Below are 27,083 nucleotides of genomic sequence, written 5' to 3'. Positions count from 1 at the left end.
TGCTTTCCACTTGAAAAAGAACCTGTTTTTGTGAGATAGTCTTTAGAAAATACTGTGCTCTTAATTCGTTCTGCTAATATACATCTTGATTCTAAGGAAAGACAAAGAAATACCTGGAGAGAAAGGATTGTCTTTTCTGTTTGTCAGAATAAGCATGCTAAATTTTTTATCCCTAAACAGTTGCTATGAAGTATCAGAACATGGAAACTAAATGTGAGAAATCCTCTTTTAGAAAAGAACTTTCAATATATTGGAAGGGATGTATGAAAGAAACAGCTGGCATGATTATCTCAGGAAGCATAGCAAACCTGTTCACCTCTGCTTCTATTTGATAGTTATTTTTTTTCCTGTTGTGTCTTTTCACTGTTTCTATAATGGACAATATTAGAACTTGGTGGCTTTTACTGCCCTGTGATGAAATACATTTTTGTTACACTCAACTGTAAAATAAATGTGACATCCATGGCTAATACCTCTGTGGATGGTGTCTGTCTTTATGTGTTGTTTGATTTTTATTATTTTTTCATTTATTTTTCTTTATCAGAGTGCCTGAAGAAGCCATACATTTTTATTGTAGGTTTACTTGTTGAGTCAGTGTTTCACAGAATGTGGCTTTTGCCTTTCAATAAAGTTGAGCTTGCAGGTTAGATGAGGGAGTTTGCACATCTGGAGACCCCCAACAAAAAGTAGATCTGGATTCCACATTACATGTCTGACTCTTTCTCTACTGCCAAAGAATTTCAGTTATTTCAGGAGGTTAACATGTTTAACAGAATTATGAAAGCTTTCTGCTTTACCTACAGATTTTTCTACGTGGAGTAGAAATGTCATTAAAAGGCTGATACACCACAAAATAAAAGCAATATCAAATTTAGGTAGGGTATGCAGAAATAAGTGTTTGTTCTTATTTACATTAGGTAAACACTGTGGGAATTAAATCTTTTTTTTTTTCTTAAGTGGTATTATATTTGATTTTGGAATATCTTATTAGGACAAGCTTAAAGAATTCTAAGATATTCTAAGATATTAATAGTTTGTAGAAATATGTGCATGACAAATAGCAAAATAAATAGCAAGCAAACAGAATGAGATTAATTTAATGCTATGTTGCTGTTTTATTTATAGAAATGCTGTAAATAAGAATAAGCGCAATGAGCCTGAATTATAAAACAGCAATGAACCTGACAAATTGCTGAACTCATGCCAACTATCTTCTAATAATGTCTTTTATAGCTGCAAAATTTTAAAACAAAACCAAGAACAATAAAGAAGAAAGCAGTATCTTGTCTAAACTAAAGAATGAAGTGAAGATTTTGGTTAAACTTAGAGAAGTGGTGCTGATGGGAGTCTGAAGAGACTGTAGATGAAACCTGAAGGTTATATTTTGCTGATAGTCCTCACCTGCTAGCTGTCTGGGGCACTTACTCACTGATATTAAAGATAGCTTTAGCCAAGATGTGTGGCAAGTACTGCAGCTTCACCGTTAGTATGTTGTTTTCCCTTCAGATTTCCCTCCTTTAATACTGCACCGAACTATCTTAGATGATAGGCAATGTGTCTTCTGCCCTCCTGTACTGCCTTGGTTCTTTGGTAAACTCATAACAAATACACATTACTTCTGTGTTTCATCTTTCTTGAAAGACTCTTGTAGAGGGGGCATGTAATGATCAAAGGTAGAAGAAAGTTTTTGAAGTGGTAAAAAAAGATTCCATAGAGCATAAGGTATAGCACATGTAGCTAGTGACTGCCCCCAAGCCCCTTGACTCCAGGTGTCAAAAGTGCAGTGGAAGTTCAGGATATGCAGATTGGCATAGTTAATATTCCAAAATTAATTTAAGATTGCATTTGCATAGCAATTATTGCTTTCTAAATCTAAGAGATTAAATACACCTAGTTATATGTAGATCACTTGACAAACTGACTGTTCCATTTTTAATGGAAGATCATGTAAGTATAAACTCTTAGGTGGAATCACTTCTTGAGAGAGACTCAATCTTTAGTTGTTAATCATTAGAGATAGAAGCAGCTAGAATGAAAGAAGACTGGAATGGATACGTTACAGGTGTTGAATCCTCTTTTAACTATCCTTAAGGCAGGGGTTGTTTTTTTCTAATTTTTTATAGGCTATAACTGTGTCCAGCTGATGGCTATTATGGAACATGCATACTATGCCAGTTTTGGTTATCAGGTCACAAGCTTCTTCGCAGCGTCAAGGTAGGTTTAAGTACTTCAGCATCTTCTCTGTTCTTTTACCTTACTCCCCATCCATTGAAATCAGTATGCCTGTGCGTGTGTGTTTATAAGTAAGTGTTTAATGGAAAGAGAAAGTAATGGCTTAGGTATTTGCTCTAGCTTCCTCTTAAATCTGAAATCAATTGGGCATAGTGATCAGCTGTTCTGTGAAACACTTCGTATAGGATACAAACAAAAAGCTTGTAAGTAACTTCAGCTGTCATAGCATATTCCAGCTAATCCAGCTTCAGCACTCTTTATGCATGGGTTTTGTGTTGTGGAATTCTTGGCAGTAACAATGCGATGTGTAGGTCATTCTTTTATGATAAAGAGAACTGTACACTACTTGTTCATAATAAACTTGATTAATATCACGGCTCTGTGTGTTCTGTGAGAACTTTTTCCCACGCTTGCAATAGACTGTACTTAGATTGAGGCCTAGGGTGAAAATAGATGGAAAATGTGTTCAGGTAATTGTTAAGAAAATTACAATAAAACCTGAATGTTGTGATTTTTTTTTTTTTTTTATCTTGATGAAATTCAAGTGACAACCAGGCTAAATGTAGATAGACAGGAAGTTTTAACTGGCTTAATTAGTTGAAACAAATGTCAGACATAGGTGACAAAAATCTTCATTTAAAAGTAAGTTGGAAAACAGTGTAGCACCTAAAACAAATAATTAAGCAGGACAGCAGCAGATGATGTATTGTGGGGACTTCCATGAATGTACATTTACTTTTGAAGTCATTATGTTTTACATTATTCCAGTAATATAAATATATTCTTGTCTCTTACAAAGTAAGGAAGTATTCAATATTAAATGGAAGTTTTATCACTTACCTTTTATACTGAATTTGATGTATTAACAGATTAAAAGGGAACAATAAAACTTTGAAACTATTTCTGCAAAACATCGCACGCATGCATAATGTAATTTTTATAATTAAAAAAAACCTTTTAATTGTAAGTTTGTATTCAATATCTACTATTTAAGAGGCTGAAAAAATAACCTGTATACAGTTGAAAATTAGGTGATGAAGAACTGCTGACTTTGATGCAGTTTTTATGAGTAATGGTCAGTATTGTCAACTTAAGTTCCGATTGTACCACTCATAACACATTGCATTTTCATTCTGATAGCCGTTATGGAACTCCAGATGACCTGAAAGAAATGATTGACGTTGCTCACTCAATGGGCATCACTGTTCTGCTGGATGTTGTGCACAGCCATGCATCAAAAAACTCTGATGATGGGCTCAACAAGTTTGATGGTACAGATTCTTGTTTCTTCCATTCTGGTCATAGAGGAACTCATCAGCTCTGGGACAGCAGGCTCTTTGACTATGCAAAGTAAGTGTAAAATGTCACTTCAGGTGTTTTAATGATCATTATTGCTTACCAGTTCTATTAAAACTATGCTATTCTCCAAACTGGAAAAGTCATTTGGGTGTTTCAGCAGTTAAGATATGCTGAGTTAAATTGCTTTGCTAAATACTTAAAATCTAAGACTTAATAGTAATATTTAGGTTTTGTTATTCTTCTGTCATCTATGACTGCATATGTACATTCTATATACCATTTGCATTGTATGTATTATGTAGTTGCATACTACATTTAATTTAATTCTAAAATAGATTAATTTTTTATATAGATACATATTTAAATATTTATTATATAGGAATATGTTGTATATAATTATTTTATATATTATAAAACTGAATTGATTTGTACTTTCATATTATAGATGATTTTTATATATAATATACATTATATATAATGTAGTATATTTATATATATACAGAAATAAAAGAATAAGAGAGCTGAAGAAAACTTGCAAGCTTTAGAAATTCATTGTCAAACTGTCAAATTCTTGAAATATTGCCAAGGTTTTGCCCCAGGACAACTAACTCCATTTCAAAGAGCTTCCAGAGGTCTATCAACAGTTAATACACAGTAGGGGTCATTTTCAGTAGGCAGTTTTAGGGGACCCAATTTGGGCACACTTAATTAACTGATATAAATATAGTGCGTGTCAAACCACGTGTTAATGCCATATGATTAGCATTGAATATTGTTTCCTTTGTATTCTCTGAAGTATTGGGGTGGGGGGATTTATCTCATATGGTGAATATTTCAGTGGTTTAAATGCAGAAAGAAGCGCTGACAGCCAGCTTCTTGGTTTCCTGCTTCCATTTTTACCATTCTTGTTCATCCCTGAATCACCTTGATTCTTCTCTTTTCTTGTCTTTGATTCTTCCCAGACATCCCAGAATAAGTTTCGTATATCCCCAGAATCTCCTTACATCATTGCTTAATAAATTCTCTACAGTGTCACTCACCTCTTATTCCTTGACAAATTTGCTTTTTTGTCCCCTTGAGGTGCATGATAATCATGTTTGCCCTTCTTATCAATTATAGACTTCTATTTTAACCCTTTCAGGGTTACGCTTGAGTGGTTCCTGTGGTGGCTCCTCACTCAGCAACTGTACAGCCTCCTGTCTCTTGTTAATCTGATAGTTGTTAGGTTTTGTGTGCTACAAGTTCAATTTACTATTTTTCCTCTGTTTCTCTCCCTCACTTGTATTGAATTGCTGTTAACTGGATATGCTTACGTTGGAGATGTCCTTAAACCTCGCAACAGAATTACATATGTTCAGTTGCCAAAAAAAATATTTTTTTTTTATTATATTCATAGGCTATACTTTTGAGGCTGACGGTTTCATAACTTATGGGGGTACTGTTTGAGAAGGTCACTATTGCAGAAGTAATGTTACCTAGCATAGGTCAACTGTTTAATGGAAGCTCTTGCACAGTAACTCACAATTTCAATTAAAGGAAGTGACCAGTGTAGTGACATAGACAATCTGATACTTAATAGGAAGAGCTGTTTGCTTTTTATTTGGGATAATTTAACTGATGAATTCTGGGGACCTTTTTGAATTGTGATATTAATTATTATAACAAATGCATTTTAGTATGTCTAATCATAATAATTTCCTGTTTGAGTTGCTTCTTATTAATCTTTACATTCTTATTCATAAAAATTCCATTTCATATAATGTTGAAGCTTTAATATGAGCACAAGAGTATTTCACACTATTTCCTTTTATTCTTATGTATAATCAACAAGTGTGTGGTACCAACTTCTCCAGTGAGAAAATAAATTGAATGCAACTATGGAGCTTTCTCTGTTCCAAGCCAGAGGCAGGTTCTTATTGGAAAAGTGGTCCTGGTATTGAGTGTTTTGGAAGGCTTTGAAATGAAAGAGACAGCAAGCTGCTTTCTGGGTAGCACTTGGCAATGTTAAGCATTTATTCAGAACTGAAGAACTTCCTATGCGAGTCTGTTCAGTCAGTGATACGTGCTTGTACTCACTGGGGAGGGACAGTAGTGCATAATTACTTTTCAGCCTATGTGGTTGGAATAAAGGCCAGACTGAATGATGGAAAGGGGGAGGGGAAAGAGCTGTGTTGGGAGAGAGAAGAAATTAGGAAATAGCTAAGACCAGAGCAATTGAATCTCTGCCCTATTGATGAGTGAAAATAATGCTATGGGTGACTGAGGGGCCCTCATACATCATTCCTCATTTCCTGCCCTTTAGTGAAATGCAAGAACAAATTTGTGCTTCCTTTTCTTAGAGAAACCCCTCCTTCCTCTTCAGGCACAGGAAGCTCTGAAGTGTTTTTAGTCACTGAGGGCTTTTTTAGTCTTAATACCTGAAACATTAAATACTCTATGTGTATTTGTAGTCAGATTTTAAGGCTTAAAAGATACAACGGTCATGTTTATTCTAAGTTGCTCGGAACTGATTAAAAAAAAATTTTTTTTCCTTCTTTTGTGTGTGTAAAGGTCCCAAACAAAAAAATTTTTTTTTTTTTTTTTTTTTCCATTTAGGCTTTATTGACATGCCTGCTAATTTCTATGCCAATAAATGAGCAGCTCTAGTCTGAAAGAAGGGGAGTATAAAAATCTGTGAGAGACTTGAGTTGCTTGCAGATGTTAAGTTTGCTGAAAATAAATGACACCGAACACAATCTAGTGAATGATATACAGAAAAGCTTGCTTTCTGAGACAAATCTCTTCAGCTAGTACAGCCTTCTCTCCTGTACAGTGCTTATACTAAATCTCTTTCCTTCTGTAGTGGGAAGAACTGTTAAATCTACAGGTACTTAAACATCAAATACAAAGAACGCTCAATTTACTTTGGAATTGAGAGAAACTAATTCTCTGCCATGAAAGATATTAAGAAACAATTGCTTTAGCAGTTTAGTCTGTCTACATATTTGTTGAAAGCCAAGACGTAAGTAAATTTGTCTCATGGTATTAGCAAGATTATTCAGTTGTCTGGGAAGGGGACTGTGAATACTTACTATAACAGAAGGTGGCAAAACGTCTATAGCCATGCAAAAAAAAAAAAAGACTATATCCATGGTGTACTTTAAATACTGTATTTTTAGTAATATTCACTTAAGTAAAAGGTAGGTCCAAGAAGAGCAGTAGTAAAACTGTTCAGAGGACAAGGTGGATGTCGCATCTCTAGCACCGTACTGCAACTTAAGAAGATAAAAGTATGCTTTGTATTGTGGACCTTGAGACAACACTTAATGAGCAGTAGAATTTTGTATTTTCTTTTTCAATCCATGTTTATACAATTGTTGTACAGTCAACTTTTTGATGAATTGTAAACAGCAGCTTAAAAATTATGCTGTTAAAGTTGCCATATGAGAATAAAACTTCAATTTCAGTAAAATGAGAATTTGGACGTAAAATAACCGGATAAGTAAAAAAATATTTGCTGCTTAACTTTTTCAAGAAAATATTATAAATTCTGCTTCAAGAAAGCAACAAAAAATTATTCAAAATCAACTTCCACTTCTATAATTTTGGTACATTTTTCCAGTTTTTCTAAAATCTGGAACCTGGGCAGTTTTTTCCTCAAACATTAATTTGATGAATCATCCTCTCCTTCATCTCCATCCCTTTGTTGTCATACCCATGTCTGTGTCTATGTGTGTTCCCCCCGACCCCACTGCTTCCCTCAGCTGCCAACCCAAAAACCAGAACCACAGAGCTTGAGTGAGGATTGCAGTTTATTGTTTTTAAAAAGTATTATTAAAATCTTTTATATCCTTTGTCTTGTTTTATGTTAAAAATGTGTCTTTCCTATCCCTGAATTCATGAAAGGGAAGTGCTCTAAGATAAAAGGGATGCCATAAGCTCTGGACCTGTAGTCTACCTGGCACTGTCTAGTTAATTTTGTGGTAAATTAGGTGCCTTGTCTCTACTGTGATCCTGTTTAAGATAGCTCACTCAAAATACATGTAAACAGTCTCTCATCCTAAGTAACGATTCTGCTTGTTATTAATTTAGCACAAGCTAAGTATAACAATTTTTCCTTCCTAAAATCATATTCAAAGATTATTCAGCTGCCAAGTTCATTAGAACCGATGCTGTAGACTCCAGAGACCAGGTGGGATCACAACTAGAGTGCTTGATTGTGTTTTGATTTAAATTCATTTCTCTATATAGCAAATGTGTCTAAAATACTAATCAGGCAAAACAATTTAAAAAGAATTGAGAACAAGTTATTACATAGCAAAGATAAGTTGTTTTTTTCAAGTACTACATAATTATAATGTGTAAATGATGCTACCTTTCTAGGCTTCTTGAGATCCGAGAGTGGTGTTTTGGTTTTTAAGGTTCTGTATTTCCTCACTCATCAGTCTTTGTTAGTTTCTACACTTTCTTAATCCAATTCTAAAGGACAGTAGGCATACATTTCTGTGAGCCTTTATGGATAATGATAGAAGTAAAATTTGGCAGAAATTATGTGATGCCCTAAGTTTTGTGTTTTGTTTGTCCCTTTTTGTTTTTAATACTGTGACCCTTTTCCCCTGAGTGCTTAGCCAAAATTTTAAGTTCTTGCTCAATCTAGGAGAAGAATTTGGCACAAAAGTTGAATGTTGAATTACATTCAGGTTTAATTAAAGTCCTGCTTCATTGAATGCAGCAGTATGATCAGCAAGAAATTATGTTAGTTACAAGGTTCTGGGGCCAGCAAACATCCCTAGCATTTCTTTTGAGACTTTGAGTCCCTGTTTTCAGTGGGTTTTCTTAGACAGAATTTTGTGTGTCCATGCCGTGGTGGTTCTGTGAAGGCACCAGATCATAACTGGTGGGAATCCTCTGTCCTGTTCAATTACAGGTTTTGTCTTGTTTGTGTTTGTTGGTGATACTCTCTGTTCTGGGAATTAGGGCTTGTAAATGCTGTAGAGAAAATGAAATTTACTTAACTAAGCAATGTCATGGGAGAAATCTCTTCTTTAGTCTTCTTTCTCCTTCAGTTTTACGAAGTCTCAAGTGACATCCATGCCAAATGTGCTTTGAAATGTTATAGATAGGGTTCAGAGTATAAACGCTGTGTCCCACAAGCCCAAATTTACCACAGTGCAACAGATGACATGCTGGTCCCCTGCTGCCTACCCAGATGTTCTCTCCAGCTTGGTCTTCTGAACTGTTGGTGGAGCAGCTGATTGTAAGCTTAGTCTTTTAGCCTTTTTTCAGTTTTTCTTGAAATGGGTTATAGACTGCTACAGTTCAGAAACTGCTTTTAGCCTTGCTGTCAGTGTGGCAAATATAGGGCAGCTGTCAGGTGCCAAAGCGTGTATTTTAGTTCTGGTTTAGATGGCCTGTCCTCCAGCTGCCCCTCCAGAACAGTGTGGGTCACCTGAATCTTCTTTTCCCCATCCTGTGTTCTAGCCTCGTGTGGGTATCTCGAGTGCTCTCTTGCATCTAAAATGGCACAGTACACCTATGTTTGGGTGCTGAGACAATGGCCTTGTCTGCCACCCAGTGTTTAAATCCTGCATAGGCTTTATGCTGTATTTTATGGGGAAAAAAAGGTCCACTGATGTCAATAGATAGAAATTTACTTCACTTTAGGATCTGACTCCTTAAAGGCATGTTGATCTTCTGACATCTTCAGCAAGCTCTGTTAAATTCAGTATTTAATTTTTTTCCTTAAACAGCTGTTCTTTACCTGAATTTTTTTTTTCCTTCCGTTTGCCACTTTTCCCAATCTTTAGCTGACAGTGGTGTAGTGTTATTAGTAGGTGGAACAAATTGGGAAATATATCTTTCAGAGATCAGTGTTTGGTTAATTGGGATACCTGACTGGGCTCATAATTCTCTTAACATAGATGTCTGGAGAAATTTTTGGGGCTTAAGTAGCCAACAATTCAGTGTTGAGCTCTTCTAAGTATCTGTGGAAGTAAAAACTCGTTGCCTTTTTTGGGACCATCACCATGGTTTGTAATAGTCAGTTTTCAGGAAGAAATAGATACTCTGCTACTCTGTAACACTTGAACGTTTAGCATTTTAAATTTATGTAAGTTGACATTTTATGGACTGCTACAATACTGAAGTTTATGATTCCTTGCTTAATGCACTTACGGAAAGTTGGCGAATCAGCATGAGCTACAAAATGCAGATAATGTCTAATGTGTGTTCTTACTGTCCATCTCAGGGCTGCTTTATTCATACGTGTTTTACAGAGTGCAAAGAGGGTATACTTGACTGCAAACTGTTGCTTATTAGTTAGCATGCACAAAGGATAGTTAGGATTTAAAAACTGCTACTACACTCATTGATTCCAATAAGACATCTGAAGAATCTCTGCTGGCCAGGCAGGCATCAGTCAGGTGGGAGAAAGGAGGCTGCCACTAGTTGTAACAGACCCTTGATGGTCTTGGATTATCCTCTTCGGACTCCATATGATTTTCTTCTACAGATTTGCACCTTTCCACATCCTTCCTTTTGAATGTTTGAGCTACTAGCAAACCTATCTGTCTGTAACTTTATCTTTCTTACCTTGAAAAACTCTAAAGACTTTTTCACAACTTTCAACTAAGCAATTTCCTTAGAAGTTTAAGCTATAGAGGTTTTGGGACACAGGTAACCCTGCAGTTAGGAGGGAGGGGAGAGGGAACAGCAGGAGGAGAAAATTGCCAAAGAACTAATGTGTTGTATATAAAAGAGTTGACTTCCCAGAGTGTAGGTGTCGTAACTGAAGTGCTCTTTTCTGCAGCTTCTGAGGATTTAGTCCAATACAGGTGACGTTCTTCCAGCTGCATTTATGCAGTAGTAATGACAGTCTGTGGCAGGCCGTGTTTGTCACAAATACATATTCACTGGGGAGGTACCTTGGCCATAATTCCAGCTAGATTAAAGGTAATGCAGTGATAGTTGTCAGTGCGTTAGACTCTCTGTCATTTGATATTTTTTTGGTATTTGATTGTAGGGTAATTATGGTAGGAACAGGGATATAAATTGTTTCATGATGTAAAACCTTCAGCTATTCTGATTTTAATTTGTTTCTTGCCAGTCTTCCTTCACCAAATAATTTAAGAAAGCTCTGTAGTTAGACATCCCCATAATATACGTTGGAATTGGATTTGGCTGGCAAAGATTGTTTTTTAATGATTGTTTTAAAAAAGCACTACTTGTAATAGTGAGTTATTATCTTTTTTTCTCCATAAATGTAATTATTTTGATTACAGATTATCTTTAATAAGCCTGCCTGTATATGTCCTTAGCAGTCTGCTTCTAATAGACTGGACTTTGAGGGTGACTGTGAAGGCACAAAAGCACTATATAAACCTTAAAGTTTAAGACCTTCCACATCTGTGAAAATCATTGTTTCTTTCTGTTTTCTTTTTAGTAACATTGCGCATGCTAGTTAGTAAACACTTTGAAGTATGGGGACATAGGAGTTAATAAATTGCCTTTCTTGAAGGAAGAGAGTACTGGAAGCATTGACAGAAGGGATGATATATTGCAAATTACTGCAATATAATGAGAATGATTAAAATAACAGTACAAAAAAAAATTCAGGCATAAGTATATGAATTATAGTATGTGCAGTCTAGACCTGCTGTAGAATTGCTTTAATTTTTTAATTAAACATTCATCTAGAAGCGTAATGGTTTTACCATACTGTAGTTAGATTGATATAACAGACTGGGTGGCAGTAAATCCAAGATGTTCTGAAACTCAGAGCTTCACATAGCAATATGTATAACTTTCTTTGAAGTGTCCAGTTTCCCATATTAACCTCCCAACATAGCAATCACAGCTTTGTGAGAAGTTTCTAAAATGTAGCTGCACAAAAAGTGGTACAATAATAAAGCAATAGATTGTTACATGAAGAAAAAACACACTGAAAAAATGCAGCCAATTGTTCTAAATTTTGTCAGGTAGCATATTTTGAAATATAGAGGTCACCACTTCTAGCCAATTAAATTCAGTCATACCTTGAATAGTCTCAGTCACTCTTCTATGAAGTTGATTATGGTATTTCAATAAAGATCTAAAATTAGATGAGATTCAACGCACTGCAGAGGATCATTCCTCATCAGTCTAAATGCAATAATGAACTTGCATTTAGTAATACACACTTAAATTGACAGCTTTCACAGCATTCTTATTCAATTACTGCAGCAGGTTATATCAACAGTATCTGTTGTGAATGGAAGATTGTGTTAGGGAAAAGGGTGACAGTTGTATAAATCTGAGATGAGGGGAAGGTTTTAAAGAAAATCTGTGAATGAAATTGGGAATGTTGACTTTCTTCTAATAGGCTTTAATCCAAAGAAATTCTAGGTTGGAGGAAAATTAGGCATGGTGCTGCTCATGCCAAGGAAAGGAAATGGGATCGTTAAGACAATTTCATTTTATTTCTGATTCTAGAGTGTATATGTTGTATGACATACAGATGCACTTGAAAGCCATTTTTGGAAAGCTCATTGGAGAGCAAAAGAAAATTGATAACAACAGGGGACAAAACAATTAACAGCTATATCTACAAAGTAGAAAACAATAAACTATCAAAATGCTGTACACATTTCCAAAAGTCAGTAGTGTATTTTAAACCAACAGAACAGAAATGGTCTACAAATAATCATGTTGATCTGTCATATTACTTTCAAATCTTAAAAGGGATGCCATGTTTTCTTGAGGAATGCCATTTCATGGGCTAGCATTAAAGCTAATTTAGAGCGAATTGTTCTAAACCAGGTTTGGAAAAAAAAGAGATCAACTTTTTTTTTTTTTAAGAAAGTGCATTACACTAAATTTACTTGGCTTGTTTTTTTTTTTTTCCCTACATTTGTTTTGGGCAGTTCCTTGTAAAAAGGTAGCCTTATAGAATTCTCTGTAGTTTGCCATGAGAATCACAATCAAACACCTGTTTGTCCTGGTTCCTCTTTGTATCTCCTCTTTGATAAGGAAGCTAACTCTTTATCCAATTAAAATCCCTTGTAATATCTTGAAAATTGGTATAAATTTATTCAGAAACAAAATAAATTAATCACTGTAGAGATGACCATTATTAGTTTAGATAGCTGACAGAAAATTTTTTTCTAAATTATTCTACTACAATTAACTAAATTAGTGTAGTTGGGAATGAGGGAGGTAAGTGTACAAGTAATACTGGGTAGACCTTACTCCTCTTGATTTCTTCAATCTAATTATTGTGCAGTAAGAATCCTGACAAATGTAGTCATAAGGATAGATATATATGAACAAATAAAGACAAGAATGAAAAGGCACATCCATATAATAAGTCACTGCTACGTACTCTAGTAATTTTCTTCTGTAGGAGGTGTCTTAACCTGTTAAAGAGCAGAGAATGGAAGTTCTCTGGAAATTAAATAGAACTATGGGCTAATAGTACATAAAATATATTTAGTTATTGAACTAAGACCATTTGAGTATATATATCAAAAGACTTCACAATGAATAGGAGAATGCTCTTTGTCCTTATTCTCTTTTCCTTTAAGATACATTTACGAAAGTAATGCAATGACTGCTGTTATTTTTCCAATGAAATAAACACATTAGATCACGTTTTCTTGGCTGGAGGAATTTCTATAAACACCATAGAATTTGTCACTTGATGATGTGGTGTGAAGCCATATTGCTTTCACCCTGTCAAAACGAGCATCCCGTGCAGCTAGAACCTAGGGCCCGTATTTTTAGCCCACAAAGCTTCAGAGATTGGCATTATCATTTACTGTTTCCTTCAGTGCTTTGCAGTGATCAGCTTTTTTCCTATTGCTCTTCTTTAGTAACATTTTATTAACGTCGTAGAACACCTTTGATTAGGGCATGAGATATTAGAACACATTTTAGCACAGGTTTATTTGTATACCTAAGTTTTCTGAAACAATTTTCTAGTACAGTAAGTAAAAGCAAAATTGGTGTATTTTGAGGAAATAATCTATTCATTACTAAACTACAGTTGGAAGTAAAATTATTCCTATGAGGACAATTTAGTTGAGATATTTGTTTTGGTCAGTGTTACATTTGCATACCCTGACCTTTTGCAAGCAGGTGGAAGCAGTACTAAATTCCCCCTTGCCTTCCCTCCCCTTCTCCCCTGAAGGAAAAAAAAAGATTAGGAGGGAGCAGGGGTGGAGGGGGAAACATTTAAGTTTTCGTTTTATTTATTATGACACCACGTTAGTCAGAATGGTAAATAATTAAAATAATAAATAGTAATAATAAATAGAATTGTTCATGGAAAGCATACTTCATTGCTTCATGTACCGAGGTTGTCTAAAAGAAAGACCTTTAAAGTCTGTGTCGTGGCTCATAGCTGTGACTAAACACTTTTATTCTGAATTGCAAGTTAGAATTGATGCATTTCTTTTTAAAATTTATTTAGTTTGAAATGGATAAAGCTTAGATATTGAGAAGCAAATACCTACAGTTGGTGTTTAAATTAAGGAAATAAATAGCATAAACTTTCAAATTGCTAAACATACAGTTGGTCTTATGGACAGCAAAGGTGAAATTCCTTTTTTGAAATTTAGCTCTTGACGTAAGATCTCCTAATTACTTTACATGTTCGAAGAGTAATCAGAGTCAGCCAAACACTGGAGAAAACAACAACAAAAAAAAAAAATCCCAAGAGATTTCCACTCCTTTTACTCCTCCTGTCTTCTGGTTTCAGTATTTAGTGTTTATTATTCCAGATTTTTAGGCTTTTTTTCACTACCCTGTAATCTGAAATTCTGTATTTCTCTTCCTACAAGATGGGAATAAATATTTAAACCAAAGCTCAAGTAGTAATTGTAGATTTATGACCATTCTGGGGTTGATGCTTAAACCCCAAAGATTATTTACAAAATTAATGCTTTTTGGAGAAGAAAAAAGTTGTCAACTACAAAACACTAAAATTTACGTTATCAATGTTTTCAGGCTTCCTTTGCCACCACCTTCTTGGATAAGGGCATTGGAAAAGATGAAAATCTACTTTGACTATGTTATAAGAAATTCCAAGGTAATTATTTTGTCATTGGGTTAAGTGGGGAAGAGACTGAAAGTCTATCAGGAAATGGATGAATGGAAGCAACATTAATCTGGATGTTATTTTTAATGCCTATCCAACATTGGTTAACAAAGCTAGGAACTTGTAGAAAATAGTATGAAATAGCATTTTTATAAACTAATTAATTGTGTACTGGAAAGAATTAATGTTCTGCAGGTTGCATCTACAGTTGTTCTTAGCACAGCACCATTGTCATCCAAATTTGGAAAACCAAAAGATTTAATTAGACAGAATGTCTTCACCAAGTGCAAGGTATGAACAACTCATTTGCCTGTAATGCTGAACAGTTGATATATGCAAGGGTGAACTTGTTTTAAAATATTTCAGAGAATCTCAGCTTTAGTTTTCTTTGTATTTTATTCTGGCCTACACAACAGAATTGTTTTTTCACAAGATTATGAAGTTTCCACTGCAGACTTACATTTTAATCAAAAGTTGCTATCATTCTGCTACCTCTTAAGCCAGGATCAGTAATAGTTGCACCGAAGTATGGTCTGAAATAGGAGATACCTATAGTAAGAACAGTTGTTTTCCTTTTAGTTGAAAATCATTAAATTTCATGGCAAAACCGTACTGTTAAAAATAAGTATTTCCAGTGTATTAATTATACTGTTAGATTAATACATTTGAATGGAGATCAGTAACAGGTGGTGTCCCTTAGGGGTCCATACTGGGACCGGTGTCATTTAATATCTTTATTAATGACATAGACCGTGGGATTGAGTGCACCCTGAACAAGTTTGCAGATGACCCCAAGGTGCGTGGTGTGGTCGACGCGCTGGAGGGAAGGGATGCCATCCAGAGGGACCTGGACAGCCTGAGGGAGTTGGGCCCGTGTTAATCCCATGAAGTTCAGTAAGGCCAAGCGCAAGGTCCTGCACAGGTGCTGGGGCAGTCTCCGTTATCAGTACAGACTGGGGGATGAATTGATTGAAAGCAGTCCTGCAGAGAAGGACTTGGGGACACTGGTGGATGAAAAACGGGACATGAACTGACAGTGTATGCTTGCAGCCCAGAAAGCCAACTGTACCCTGGGCTGCATAAAAAGAAGTGTGATCAGCAGGTCGAGGGAGGTGATTCTCCCCCTCTGCTCAACGCTGTGAGCCCCTACCTGGAGTCCTGTGCCCAGCTCTGGGGCCCCCAGCACAAGACAGACATGGACCTGTTAGAGTGGGTGTAGGGGAGGGCCACAGAAATGATTGGAGTGCTGGAACACCTCTCCTATGAAGACAGGCTGAGAGAATTGGTGGTGTTTAGACTGGAGAAGAGAGGGCTCTGAGGAGATCTTATAGCAGTCTCGCAGTACTTGAAGGGGGCTTATGAGGAAGATGGAGAAACTTTTTACCAAGGCCTGTGGTGACAAGACAAAGGGTAATGGTTTTAAACTGAAAGAGGGCAAGTTTAAATTGAACATAGGGAAGAAGATTACTATGATGAGGCTGGTGAGGCACTGGCACAGGGTGCCCAGAGCAGCTGTGGCTGCCCCCTCCCTGGAAGGGTTCCAGGCCAGGTTGGACGGGGCTTGGGGCAACCTGGGCTGGGGGAAGGGGGCCCTGCCCGTGGCAGAGGGGTTGGAAGTGGATGATCTTTAATGTCCCTTCCAACCCAAACCATTCTGGTTTTCTGTGGTTAAAATACAAGTTTTAGTGAACTTAACTGGACATCTTTCAGTGATATAAGTTGACTTTAAAACTATCAAAAGATACTGTTACCTTGTCTCATGGGTTTCCACTTCTGTGTTGACCTGAAAATGTAAATACAGTACTCAAAGCTTTTTGGGGTGTAGAGGAGTGTTTTGTTTTTAAATTTCAGAATGAGCTGTAGACATTAGTATATGCTTTTTTTGTAATTTATACCTAATATAAGGACACTGATTATTCTAACTTGGAGTACTTTCAAGGTACTATCTGAGGTTTCCATTATCACAATTTAATTTCAGTGGACTAGTGGGAATACAACTGCATGCATTCTGGCACAGTATCTTTTCCACATGAACTTACAAATTTGGTGGGTATAGAAGGATAGTGAGTATGTTAAAACATATGTTCAGATTGCAACAGGTTTTAAAATATGTGCTTAATTTTTAAAAAGATAGAATCATAGATAAAACAAATTGTAGCTGTGAATTGATACAAAAATTACATTGTAGCTATTTTTGCTAGAGACAGTTCAAATAATCTGCTACATATTATATACTAAGCAAAGTTACTGTAACAATCTATTATAAATGTGCTTTTTCTTCTTGTATAAATCTTCATGAAATACAAATGAAATAGGTGAAATTATAGTATCTAGTAAGAAATTAAGGTAAAAAGTAAGCATCTTTGGATATAAACCTGTTTTTCAGTTCTATTGCATGAAAAAGTATATATGAAGCATAGAGAGAGCAGTACATTTGCAAGCTCTTTAACTCTTGGCACAGCATAAGATGAGCTGATGTATTTCTTTAATTACATTCCTGAAGAATGTAACTTTTAAAAGTGCAGCAAATTGAGAAATACTGTGCTGTGCTTAAGAATGGAGTCCTATTTAATATGAGCCCTGTATTTCAGATCTTCAGTGCTGTTTTGTGCAAATGTAGCAGCTTTGCATTTTGTGCTTGCTGAAAGGTAGTAGGGACTGATACATGTGTAAATCGGTTTTGCCAGATGGCTGCTTAGCTCTACAGTCATTTCCTGAATCTCATGCTAGGGATGATACAAGACAATCTTCAGGCTCTCTGAGCCTCACATCAGAAATCTCCTTTTTCTGTGAAGGTAACAATTCTTTGCACAAACATTTTTGCCCTTCATGCTGAAGTCTGCCAGGTAACTGAGCAGTCTTATCCCGTAGTGCTGAAAAGAACATTTTGGACTGTATCCAGGGCAATTGTTTATGCTGAAGATAAAATCTGGAAGTGTGAGAGGAAGTAATCTAAGCTTTGTACTAGCTAATATTAGTATAAAGAGTGAACTTCCCTTAGCCCTTGCTTCCCCAGGGGAGGAGATCAGTAAATTACCATTCAGGACATGAAGTCAGTATCTCAGAAGCCTCCTGTAATATGTCTGCTGGATGATGACTGATAATTAATGCTTCTACACATCTTGAAGTTTTATTCTCCTTTTACAGATTTGGCATTACTACCAATTGTCTAGTTGGGAGGAAGGGAAGGATAGACTTCTTGTCAATAAAATACAGACAGGCAACTGTGGCTTCAGGGATCTGCTATGCCAGTCTCTGGGAGACTAAAGTAAAAGGACATTCAGATAATATCTTCTTGTAAGTAGAAGTGATAGGATGGTAAAATGCAAGAGTTGCCCCTTTCAGGCTTCTGTATGTGATAATAACTATTCCTTACAAGGCTGGTTTTGCTTTGTTAAAATAAAAGGTAGCTGACACAGTTCATTGCTTGAGGATTAATGTTTTTATTTTGAATTTTTGAGGTAACTACCTATTTAAAAAAAGTAATCTGTAATTGCATATGGACACTGAGTGGTAGATTGATAAGGTTTTCTTAGTGTGTTCCTGATATACTTGAATTTGAGTCTTTCTGTTCTACTCTTGCAATTATTGTTCGCTGTCATCTGCACACAGAAAAGACTTCTCAATCAGCAGTGCACTTAATTTTTTGGAAAACCAGATATTTGATTTTATGTTAATGCTGGAATCTTCTCAAAGGCAGAGGTCTGGTCTTGCTTCACTTCTTTAATGCTTTTACTTGGGAGCTTTCTTTTATGAAGTTTATTTCTTCACCTCTTAAATTCTTGTTGCTATTCATTAGCATTAGAAAAAACAAAACTTCTGTCTGAATTACCATGAAAACAGTACACACTTTCATCTGGGAGTTATAGGCATAATACTAATGCTTTAAGTATTTTTTGTGTGTGTGCATTTGTTTTTAGGCTGGCATTCTTACGCTTTGTGTTTACCACCAGCAAAGAGAAAGGCTACTACTTTCTCAGCTACAGCTTTGGTTTCTGCATGTTTGAAGGAGGGAGTATGCTCCAAATCCTACCTTGACTTGGGTGGAGGTCCCAGCGGCATTTCTCAGCTGTGGCTAAACTGCATGGGTTGCAGGAGACAGCCATGCTTCTGTCTGGTTCTTCAGACAGGGGGCTGGGAGCAGGTGGTCAGGTGGGACATGCGGAGGGAAAGGCAGCAAACCAGGCACTCCTTCATGTCCCTGTGAAGTCACTTATGTGAGTCTCAATGTGGGCACCAGGATTTTAAAGTAATACATGAAATTAGTTTCTAGAAAACAGTGTTTCAGGCTTTTAATAAAATGGTTTTGAGAAAGGAGAGCTTACTAATGGTAAAATTGTAATTCTATTTTTTATTTATGTATTTAATATTTTGTTACTGCTAATGGAATTAATTAATTGAGATTATAATTTCGGTTTCATATATAGGGAATATAGAAAGTTGAGGGTAATTGTCTTCTACTCTTATACATGCGTATAATAGCATACTATTTCAGGGGAGAAAAAATCCCTCACAACAAAGTAGTTAGATATCTCTTGGCCTTTGATTTTTCACCAGTTCCCTCCTTAACTCTGGTACTGTTTTCTGGAGAAAGTTCAAGATAGTGGTCTGTTTAAGAATGTGAGTCACCTGATATGTAATAGTTCATTGACTATTTCAACACTACATTTAGACTTAATTTGAAAGTGAATCCAGTGTTTAATGGTAAACTACTCTGAAATGTTTGAGAGCTCAGTTCAATTATGGAATTCCTGAATTGAGATAAATTGTATGCAAAATCCTGATGGTTCATTTTAAAAATGTTGTGATTTAGTTGCATGTTGCAGAAAACCAAATTTTGTTTGTTAATTTGAAGGGTTGATTATGTGACTAAACAAATTTAATATTTGCTAAGAGAGAAGAATTTTAAATGTTCTCAAAGATTTTTATTTTATCAGTGTATAATTTACTTGGGTAGAACATGAGTAGTACAAGTGCTAATGTTACCCAAATTGTAGCTGAAATCCATGTAGGCTTTATCAGCACTTTAAAGGGTTTTGTAATTTTATTTTTGTGACATTCTCTATTTTAAAATGTGTGTGTCCTGGAGGCTCTGTTAAAACTGAAGTAATTGTCTTCAGTACTTTTTTTTTTTTTTTTTTTCTATTTACTTAAGGAAGCCCTCTGAGCAAAAAACATCAAGAATATTAAATTTCATTACAATAAGTACCTATCTGCTTTGCCTCCAAGGCTCTTCTTGTATTCACATTTTGCAGGACATAACCTTTACTGAGTAATACTTGAGTTATTGCTTCCATTTTTATGGCAAATAACTGAATGCTTTATTTGATATTATTTAGTTTACTCTTGTTGGGTGTAGATAGGACTAGCCTGAAAAATGTAAGTCTAGGACACTGTGCTGCTTACCAGATGTAATAAACCTATATATAGTTCATAGTTCATTTGAGGAGAAAATTTGTCTTTTTGTGCAAACGGCATTTCAGTAGAGTCATGTGAATATACTCATAAACATGTTTAATTCATTGACAAAATACAATAGAGATAGTTAATGCAGAATTAGCCTGCTAAATTAAAATGATGGATCTTGCCAAAACATTGATTGAATGTTTAAGCACTTGAAAATTGGGAAATTCAGAGAAGAAAATTGCTTCCTGACCCATGCACCAGAATTTTGGGTTTTGCTGGGCTGTGCCCAGATGCTGATACTCACCAAAGAAAAGTTGTCCATTTGTGTGCGAAGCTTCTTAACAGTTTTCATATAGCTGTATCTTATTCTTGGTGTGTGCACATGCCTGTGTGTATGATAGGTATATCATCTTTTCTGTTCTGGAATTAGATGGGCAGATGATTGGCGTTTGGTGCTTGGAGTGGAGTTTGCACAGTGCACGGCTGGGTCTGCTCTTACGCACATTCACTAGTGCTTGGGAGGAATTGGCCGCCAAGGACACATGGTGTTCTGCCCTTGGGGTCGGTTACAGTGACTTTGTGAGAACCCACAAGAAGGAGAAATAGTTACCCTCTGTCGTCTTTTTTTTTTTTTTCCCTAGACAAAATGTTAGACTGTCCATCAGTTTACCAAACACATGTTCAGTCACCCTACTGGTATGGCACTGTAGAATTCCAATTTTAACTAAAATAAAAAATCTTCTGCATCTTCAAAGCTGCTGTTATTTGCTCTTCAAAGAAGAAATGAAAAGCTATATTTAAATGAAGTATTTTAAACTATAATTAAACGAGAAAAACTATTTTGGTTATTTATTTCACTTTTCATTCTTGGAATGTCAAGTTACAGCTTGAATTTGAATGTCAGTAAATACATGATATAATAACCAGTGTTCTGCTTGTAAGAATTTTAATAGAAAAGTGTAAATATATATTTGTCAGTGGCTTCTGCAGAATTGGAGTTTTGCCCACGAAAAAGGCAGTTTAGAAATAATCGTGCAATCCTGTATGCAATTTATCAGTATTAACTTTTATGTTGCTTGATAGAAACTGGTATGATTTAGTTTGTGAAAGGACTTCAGATCTTCACTGAACAAATGCTTCCAAATTTGAAAACAATCCTTCTTTCACTTCAACTTCTCATGGCTTTTTGTAATACTACTTAAATAAGGACTGTTTTCCTGAAGGTTGGCCTTGATATTCTGGAATACTTTTGAGCTCTGCCATTTTAATTCAGGGAATGGGATGTTAACACTTAAGCAAAGATGTCTTCTGCAGCAAGTATTGATAAAAGTATCTGTCCTGGGTTGAGTGAGTGGTGGAGTTTTTTGGTGGCAGGGGAGGGGGCTATCGGGGCGGCCCCCTGTGAGAAGCTTCTCAAAGCTCCCCCAGCTCCATGTCAGCTCCACTTCTGTTTGGGAAATTGAGCCAATCGGCTGCGCCTCTGCGATAACGTATTTAAGAAGGGACGTGGTGACGGGCAGGCGGACTTGTGAGGAGGAGTTGCTGCAGCTGCGTGAACACCAAGGTCAGTGGAGGAATGGAGGAAGAAAGGAGGGGGGAGGTGTGCCGGAGCAGAGACCCCCCTGTATCCTGTGGTGAGACAGCAGGGGAGCCCCCCCCGCCACCCATGGAGATCTACGGTGGAGCAGACATTGATTTATGGCCTGTTGCTCCTGCTCGGTATAATCAAGGTTCTGTGCCCGAAGAAGGCCGGGGTCTCATGGGAAAAGGTAGCCCCGCTGCTGTAATTCAGTGCTGGGAGGATTGCAGCATGTGGGGGAGTCCCACGCCAGAGCAGCTCGGGAAGGGCTGCAGCCGTGGGAGGGACTCCAGTCGGAGGAAGTTAGTGACCCATGACGGAGCAGTGTGGGGAACGCTGCGGCCCATGGGAGGAATTCATGTCGGAGAAAGTTTGTGGAGGACTGTCTCCTGTGAGAGGGGGACCACGATGGAGCAGGAGGAACAAGTTCCGGACTCCCCTCACCGAAGATAACGGAAGTGGCAGCGCTGACTGCACCCCCCATTCCCTGCCCCTGCGCCACTGGGGGAGGAGGTAGAGATATCGGGAGCAGAGCTGAGCCCGGGAAGAAGGGAGGGGTGGGGGGAAGGTGTTCTCAAGCTGTGGCAATGCTTCTCACTGTCCTACTCTGTTATGTGTTGTTAGTGTCTGTAATAAATGTATGTTCTTTTTTTCTTCCCCTAACAAGTCTGCCTCTTGCTTGTGATCATAAAGGGAATTTTCTCCCCATCCCAGTCCTATCTCGGACCCCAAGCCTGGCTCTCTGTCCCTTCTCATTGCCAGAGGGGAAGGGAGAGAGAGCTGCTGCATTGTGGTTGGCTGCCAACCAGGCCTAAACCACGACAGTATCCATTATTTTTAACTGTTACATTAAAATTCTATTCTTTCAGTGACTTATTTGATACAGTTTTGCAATAATGTATTATCATTGGCTTTCTAATTATCATGGCATAAATAAATCCTTAATTTCTGTGATGAAGAATAAAACCTTCTTCCTGGATTTAGGAGTGCCCAGGTTACATGTTTGCTATTCATTTAATCTTACAAATGCAAGATTCCAGTGTTTCTCCAGCACAGATTTCTAAATAATGGAGGGTCTCACCCACCTCTTATTTATTACCACTCATGGCAGGGAGGCACTAGTCATCTGTTAGGTTTTATTTTTAGCATTTTTACCTCTTATACAGTCCAACTTAATGGAATGATGTCCTGTGAAAACATAGAAGGCATTTTTTTTTTTTCCTGTCAGCCCTTTTGAAACATCTCTGGCCTTCCATAAAAATGCTCAAAACAGCTGAGACCAAGTGGCTGTGGGGAAAGGTCTTTCATTTCTACAACCATCGATCTTTCATCTTAATTTGATATGATTCTTTCTATGAGTGAGAGACATTTAGTAGTTCTAAGAAGTACATGCCTGAAAACTGTTGTGTTCAAGATGACCTACTGTGCAGGAATATGGAAAGATAGAATTCTGACTTCCTTAAAATCAGGACTGGCTAACCCACATCTGGTAATGTTTGAGTCTACTGTCTCCTGTCCATTTTCCTGTTTCTTAGAAAACCGTGAGATAGTTTATCCTAATCTCAAGCCATTTGGAAACTTCACTCTTCTGGGAATCAAGTGCATAATGGCAGCTGCTCTAGATGGGAAAGGTGCTTAAGCAGTTCGTCAGAAGTTCAGCTCCTACTGAGAAAACTGGTATCAGTGACCATTACTAGCTTTTAACACCCTTTTTGTTAAAAACAAAAACAAAACAAAAAGCCCTGACATTTTGTGTTACTGTGCAGAGGGATCTGTACTTCCCAGTGGAAATTGCTGTCTGGTTTAGTGATGCCAATCAGTACATATCTGAAGATTTCAGAGACATTGATCTGAACAGGTGCTGGGTTTTGCTGCCACCACTTCTCTTTGCACATCTGGTAGACTTAATGTTGGGACTGATACTGCAATACCTGACTAGAAGTAGACTGAGAGGGACTGTTATCCTCTTTGTGTGACATTTTGTCACCTCAGGTTGACAAGATAAATTAGGAATAACGTGTCTTCCTGTAGGTCTTTGCTTTAAGTCCATGAGGACTTACTAGCTTTTTTCTTTGTCTCTTTGGGTAGCAAAACATTCCCGAGGGCCACACTATTGGCTGTGAATACAGGAAACTTTAGTATAAAAGTTTTTCACAATCACAGGGTCATACTGAGACCCCATCCTAATTACTGATGTGTTTCAGACTTTTATAAGCACTTCTGGCCTCAGGGTAGACTCTGCACTTCAGACCAGTTTAGAACACTTGGCTGTGTTCTGGTGCAGACCTCTGCTCTTCTTTGAGATTTAGTATAGGGGTGATTATCTGGGACAGACATCAATGGGTTAATGTTTGGCAAGTCTGGTAATCTAGTGCTGCTTCAGAGGAATGTTGTCCCTGTACCTCCTGAGGTTAAGGTTTGATATGCTTTCAAATGCCTGCCTTTTAGCACTCAGCTTTGCTTGTCTTTTCTGATTTCAGATGTGTGGCATTCTTCTTTATTAATTTATTTTCTTGTAGTTCAAATTCTTTCATATGTCCTTAATGTAGATCTGTCTTCCTTACTGATGTCACAGACCTGTTTACTGATGCATGAACCTGAGCAGGCAAATAATTTTAAAGTTTTTATTGCACAGCAATTATGGTTTGTCAGAACCTTTCATCCACTTGCAGTGAGTGACCTGTGGGCATTCTTCTTCAGTAGTGAGTCCTCTTTGTTCCATGGTTGCGTCCCAAGAGCTTGCAATATCAATCAGGATTTCCTAAGTGGACTTTGTTAGCTGTAAGAAGAGTTGGTCATGAAGTTTTTACACTAAGCTATATAATTGGGGACAGAAACTCTTAAAAGTGTTTTTGCTGTCATGCTGGACCTTAAGGAAAGATAAAACTCAGAGATCTTTAATGCACTGTTACTTGTGCTATTTAATGCTTTCCTTATTTGAAATGTCATTTAAAAGATAAAGCTGCTTTGCAGACCAGAGATCAAAGGTTACAAGTCTTTTGTTTGGCACTGTCAACATCTTTGCTGTATCTCAGTGTATAAATTGTCTTCTTTCAGTGTTATGAATTCTATACAGGTAGCAAAGCAAACAGAATCTAATCGAGTGAAACAGAAAGGTCATGGTATGGATCCATTTCTCTTTAAAACAAACAAAACCTCACAACCCAGAGAACAGAGGTAAAGTGATAAGCAATTGATTGTAAGCAGTAAGTGGGGAAGGAGAAGGCAGTGGGGTAGTAATTAAGATATTTGATGAATTTGAGAAAAAAGCTCTGGGAGCTAGATCTAAAGCTAATATTTATTTTAAATTCAGAGGCTTCCGGGTAAAAAAATGGCTCTCTTTATCATTGATATGGCTGAGATACAGATAAATCTTCTTTAATGATCCAAGCTCCCTGTTAAGGAACTCTTGAGCCAATAGCAGTGGGAAACTTAGAGAATTGGGAACTATCCCCATTAGCTTGCCCAAGAAAGTGCAGTTATAATCCATGCAGTATGGGTAACATCTTTCCAAGCTTTGTTTGAGTAAAGCTCTACTGCTATCAAAAGTGTTCATTTCAAGCCTCATCCATGTACAGGATCGTGATGGACAAGAGGTAGAGACCTTACAACTTAGGCATCTAAATCTAACCTGCAAGTTCTCTCTTGGCCCCTAGATCACCTTCATGGTGCCGTGGCTTGGACTGCTTGACCAAAGGGATCATGACCACACATTGTCTTTTGGGTTGGTTGCTTATGGTGGGGATGTTAAAAAATCAATTTCATCATATGAATTTATTTTAATAATATCTAAAATACTGTGGCATTGTGAAGAATACTTTAAGAATACTGCAGGAATGTTGCAGCCATTCTGAAAACTTTTACCATCTAAATTCTGCTACAACTGGAAGTTGGAGTGTAAAGAGAACTCTGTCTTCAGGATTTTTGTCAGTTGTCTTCTGCTTATTTTAAAATATTGTTAAAAATCCAGTGCATGTTAAATGGAAAGCTTTAGTCTCCTGGAACCTCTCACCTACTGATATCTGTGCCACTGCTATTACTTAGTGTTACTTGTTTTCAGAATAAGCTTTTTCTGGTGTCTGAATATTAACTTTGAAATGTAAGTAAACTTAATATTGCTGATGTAGAAGGGCTTGTTTCTTTTCTGGCTGTACAGGATGCAGTCATGCAGTGCACTTTCAGAAGTTTAGAAAAAGTAGCACTCCACATCAGTGCTGCTGCGGTTGTTACCGCGGGGAAAAAAGTTAATTCACTGCTTCTCTGCCTCTTCTTGGGAGTGATGCAGGAGAAGTGACATGCTGCTGCTGACCCCTGCTGCTCACAGATTATTCTGTGCCCCAGGAGGATAGCTCTCTCTTCTGTTTGTTGTCTGCTCAGTTCATTTCAGAGGCATAATGCAGCTTGAATCACCAAGCAAAAGCTCTTTTGATCTGTTAACGACTGTTACAATGTTCTGTTGAATGAGAGAAGAGACGTGTATGTTCCCGTAGAAGGGTGGTCAGTATAATTAGGAGTGCAGGTATTGAAAGCGGTCTAGCAGCATGAGTCAGGATTGTGCCTTGGCTAAAAAGTGGGCATGTGCTGCAGTGCTTCGATTTCTCAGTCCTTTATGGCTAGAGATGGCTTGGGATCGTATGGTACCAAATGTTGTATGAGTGGTTACCCTTTTGTACCACTCTTATCAAGCAAAGTGCCTCTAAATAACAGGCAAACCAATGTATGCTGGTTAATGGGGGGTGAGGAGGAGGGGCTGTGTGGAAATAACATCTCTATCAAATCTGGATGTACTATTTTATGAACTAAGCATATATAACTTGATCAGGTTCACTGGAAGTTATCATTATCAGACTGAGTGCCAATTTCTCTATTATGTTTAGCAGTCCATTGGTGGAATTTAAGTCAGTCAACTGTTGAAACGTTTGGGGAAAAATAATAATTTAGCAATTCTTTGCTACTATGTGTTTATTAAACACTAAGAACTGAAAACAGGTAAATCATCATAAAAGTCTAGATTCTTATAATGTCAGCAGTTCCATACATTTTCTATAATACTTACGAATAAATGCGGTTCCTTACTGTCGGCATCAATGTGGTTCAAGAATGGCAGCTTCAAACTGGTTTAGGTACAGCCAATGCATTTTTTTTTTGTCCAGAGTGACAAAATTAACTGGTTTGAATGCATGAATAGCTTGCATCTAAATATTTCATGTTCATCATGGATTGGAATTTAGAATTATTATGGTGAATCATTATTTTGCTTTTCTTATTACTACAGGAGGAAGAAAAGTAAATGATGAGTGTGACTTGTAAGCAATTTCACAGGTTTTCTGCTGACCTAGTATAGGAAAGTTGTTAAATTTCTCATCACCTTGTGAAACCAGGTCATCTAGCTAAATATGCTCATTTCACTACTTCAACTGAGAAATCTGTTTTTAATGTGTGAGCTATTGGCCCCAAGGGGGAGAAAAAAAACAGCAAGACTTCTCTGGAAAGACCCACTGTGTTTTGAATGAT

The 27,083-nt window shown here is 37.0% G+C and overlaps 1 protein-coding gene across 3 annotated transcripts in view; it reads left to right on the top strand.

Annotated features, from left to right (window-relative positions):
• Positions 1-27,083, top strand: part of GBE1 (1,4-alpha-glucan branching enzyme 1) — a 172,298-nt gene that overhangs the window by 74,963 nt on the left and 70,252 nt on the right. For 2 of the 3 annotated variants that reach the window (XM_042788260.1, XM_042788261.1), the window contains exons 6-8: positions 2,124-2,214; positions 3,373-3,582; positions 14,494-14,575. In XM_042788260.1, the coding sequence (XP_042644194.1) occupies positions 2,124-2,214; positions 3,373-3,582; positions 14,494-14,575 (383 nt within the window). The remainder of the gene's footprint in view (positions 1-2,123; positions 2,215-3,372; positions 3,583-14,493; positions 14,576-27,083) is intronic. The other variant, XM_042788262.1, reaches the window with a different exon arrangement.

Source organism: Tyto alba, unplaced genomic scaffold, assembly GCF_018691265.1.
Source record: "Tyto alba isolate M040663 unplaced genomic scaffold, T.alba_DEE_v4.0 Super-Scaffold_14, whole genome shotgun sequence".
Taxonomy (NCBI): Eukaryota; Metazoa; Chordata; class Aves; order Strigiformes; family Tytonidae; genus Tyto; species Tyto alba.
This window is presented reverse-complemented; position numbering and strand designations above follow the sequence as displayed.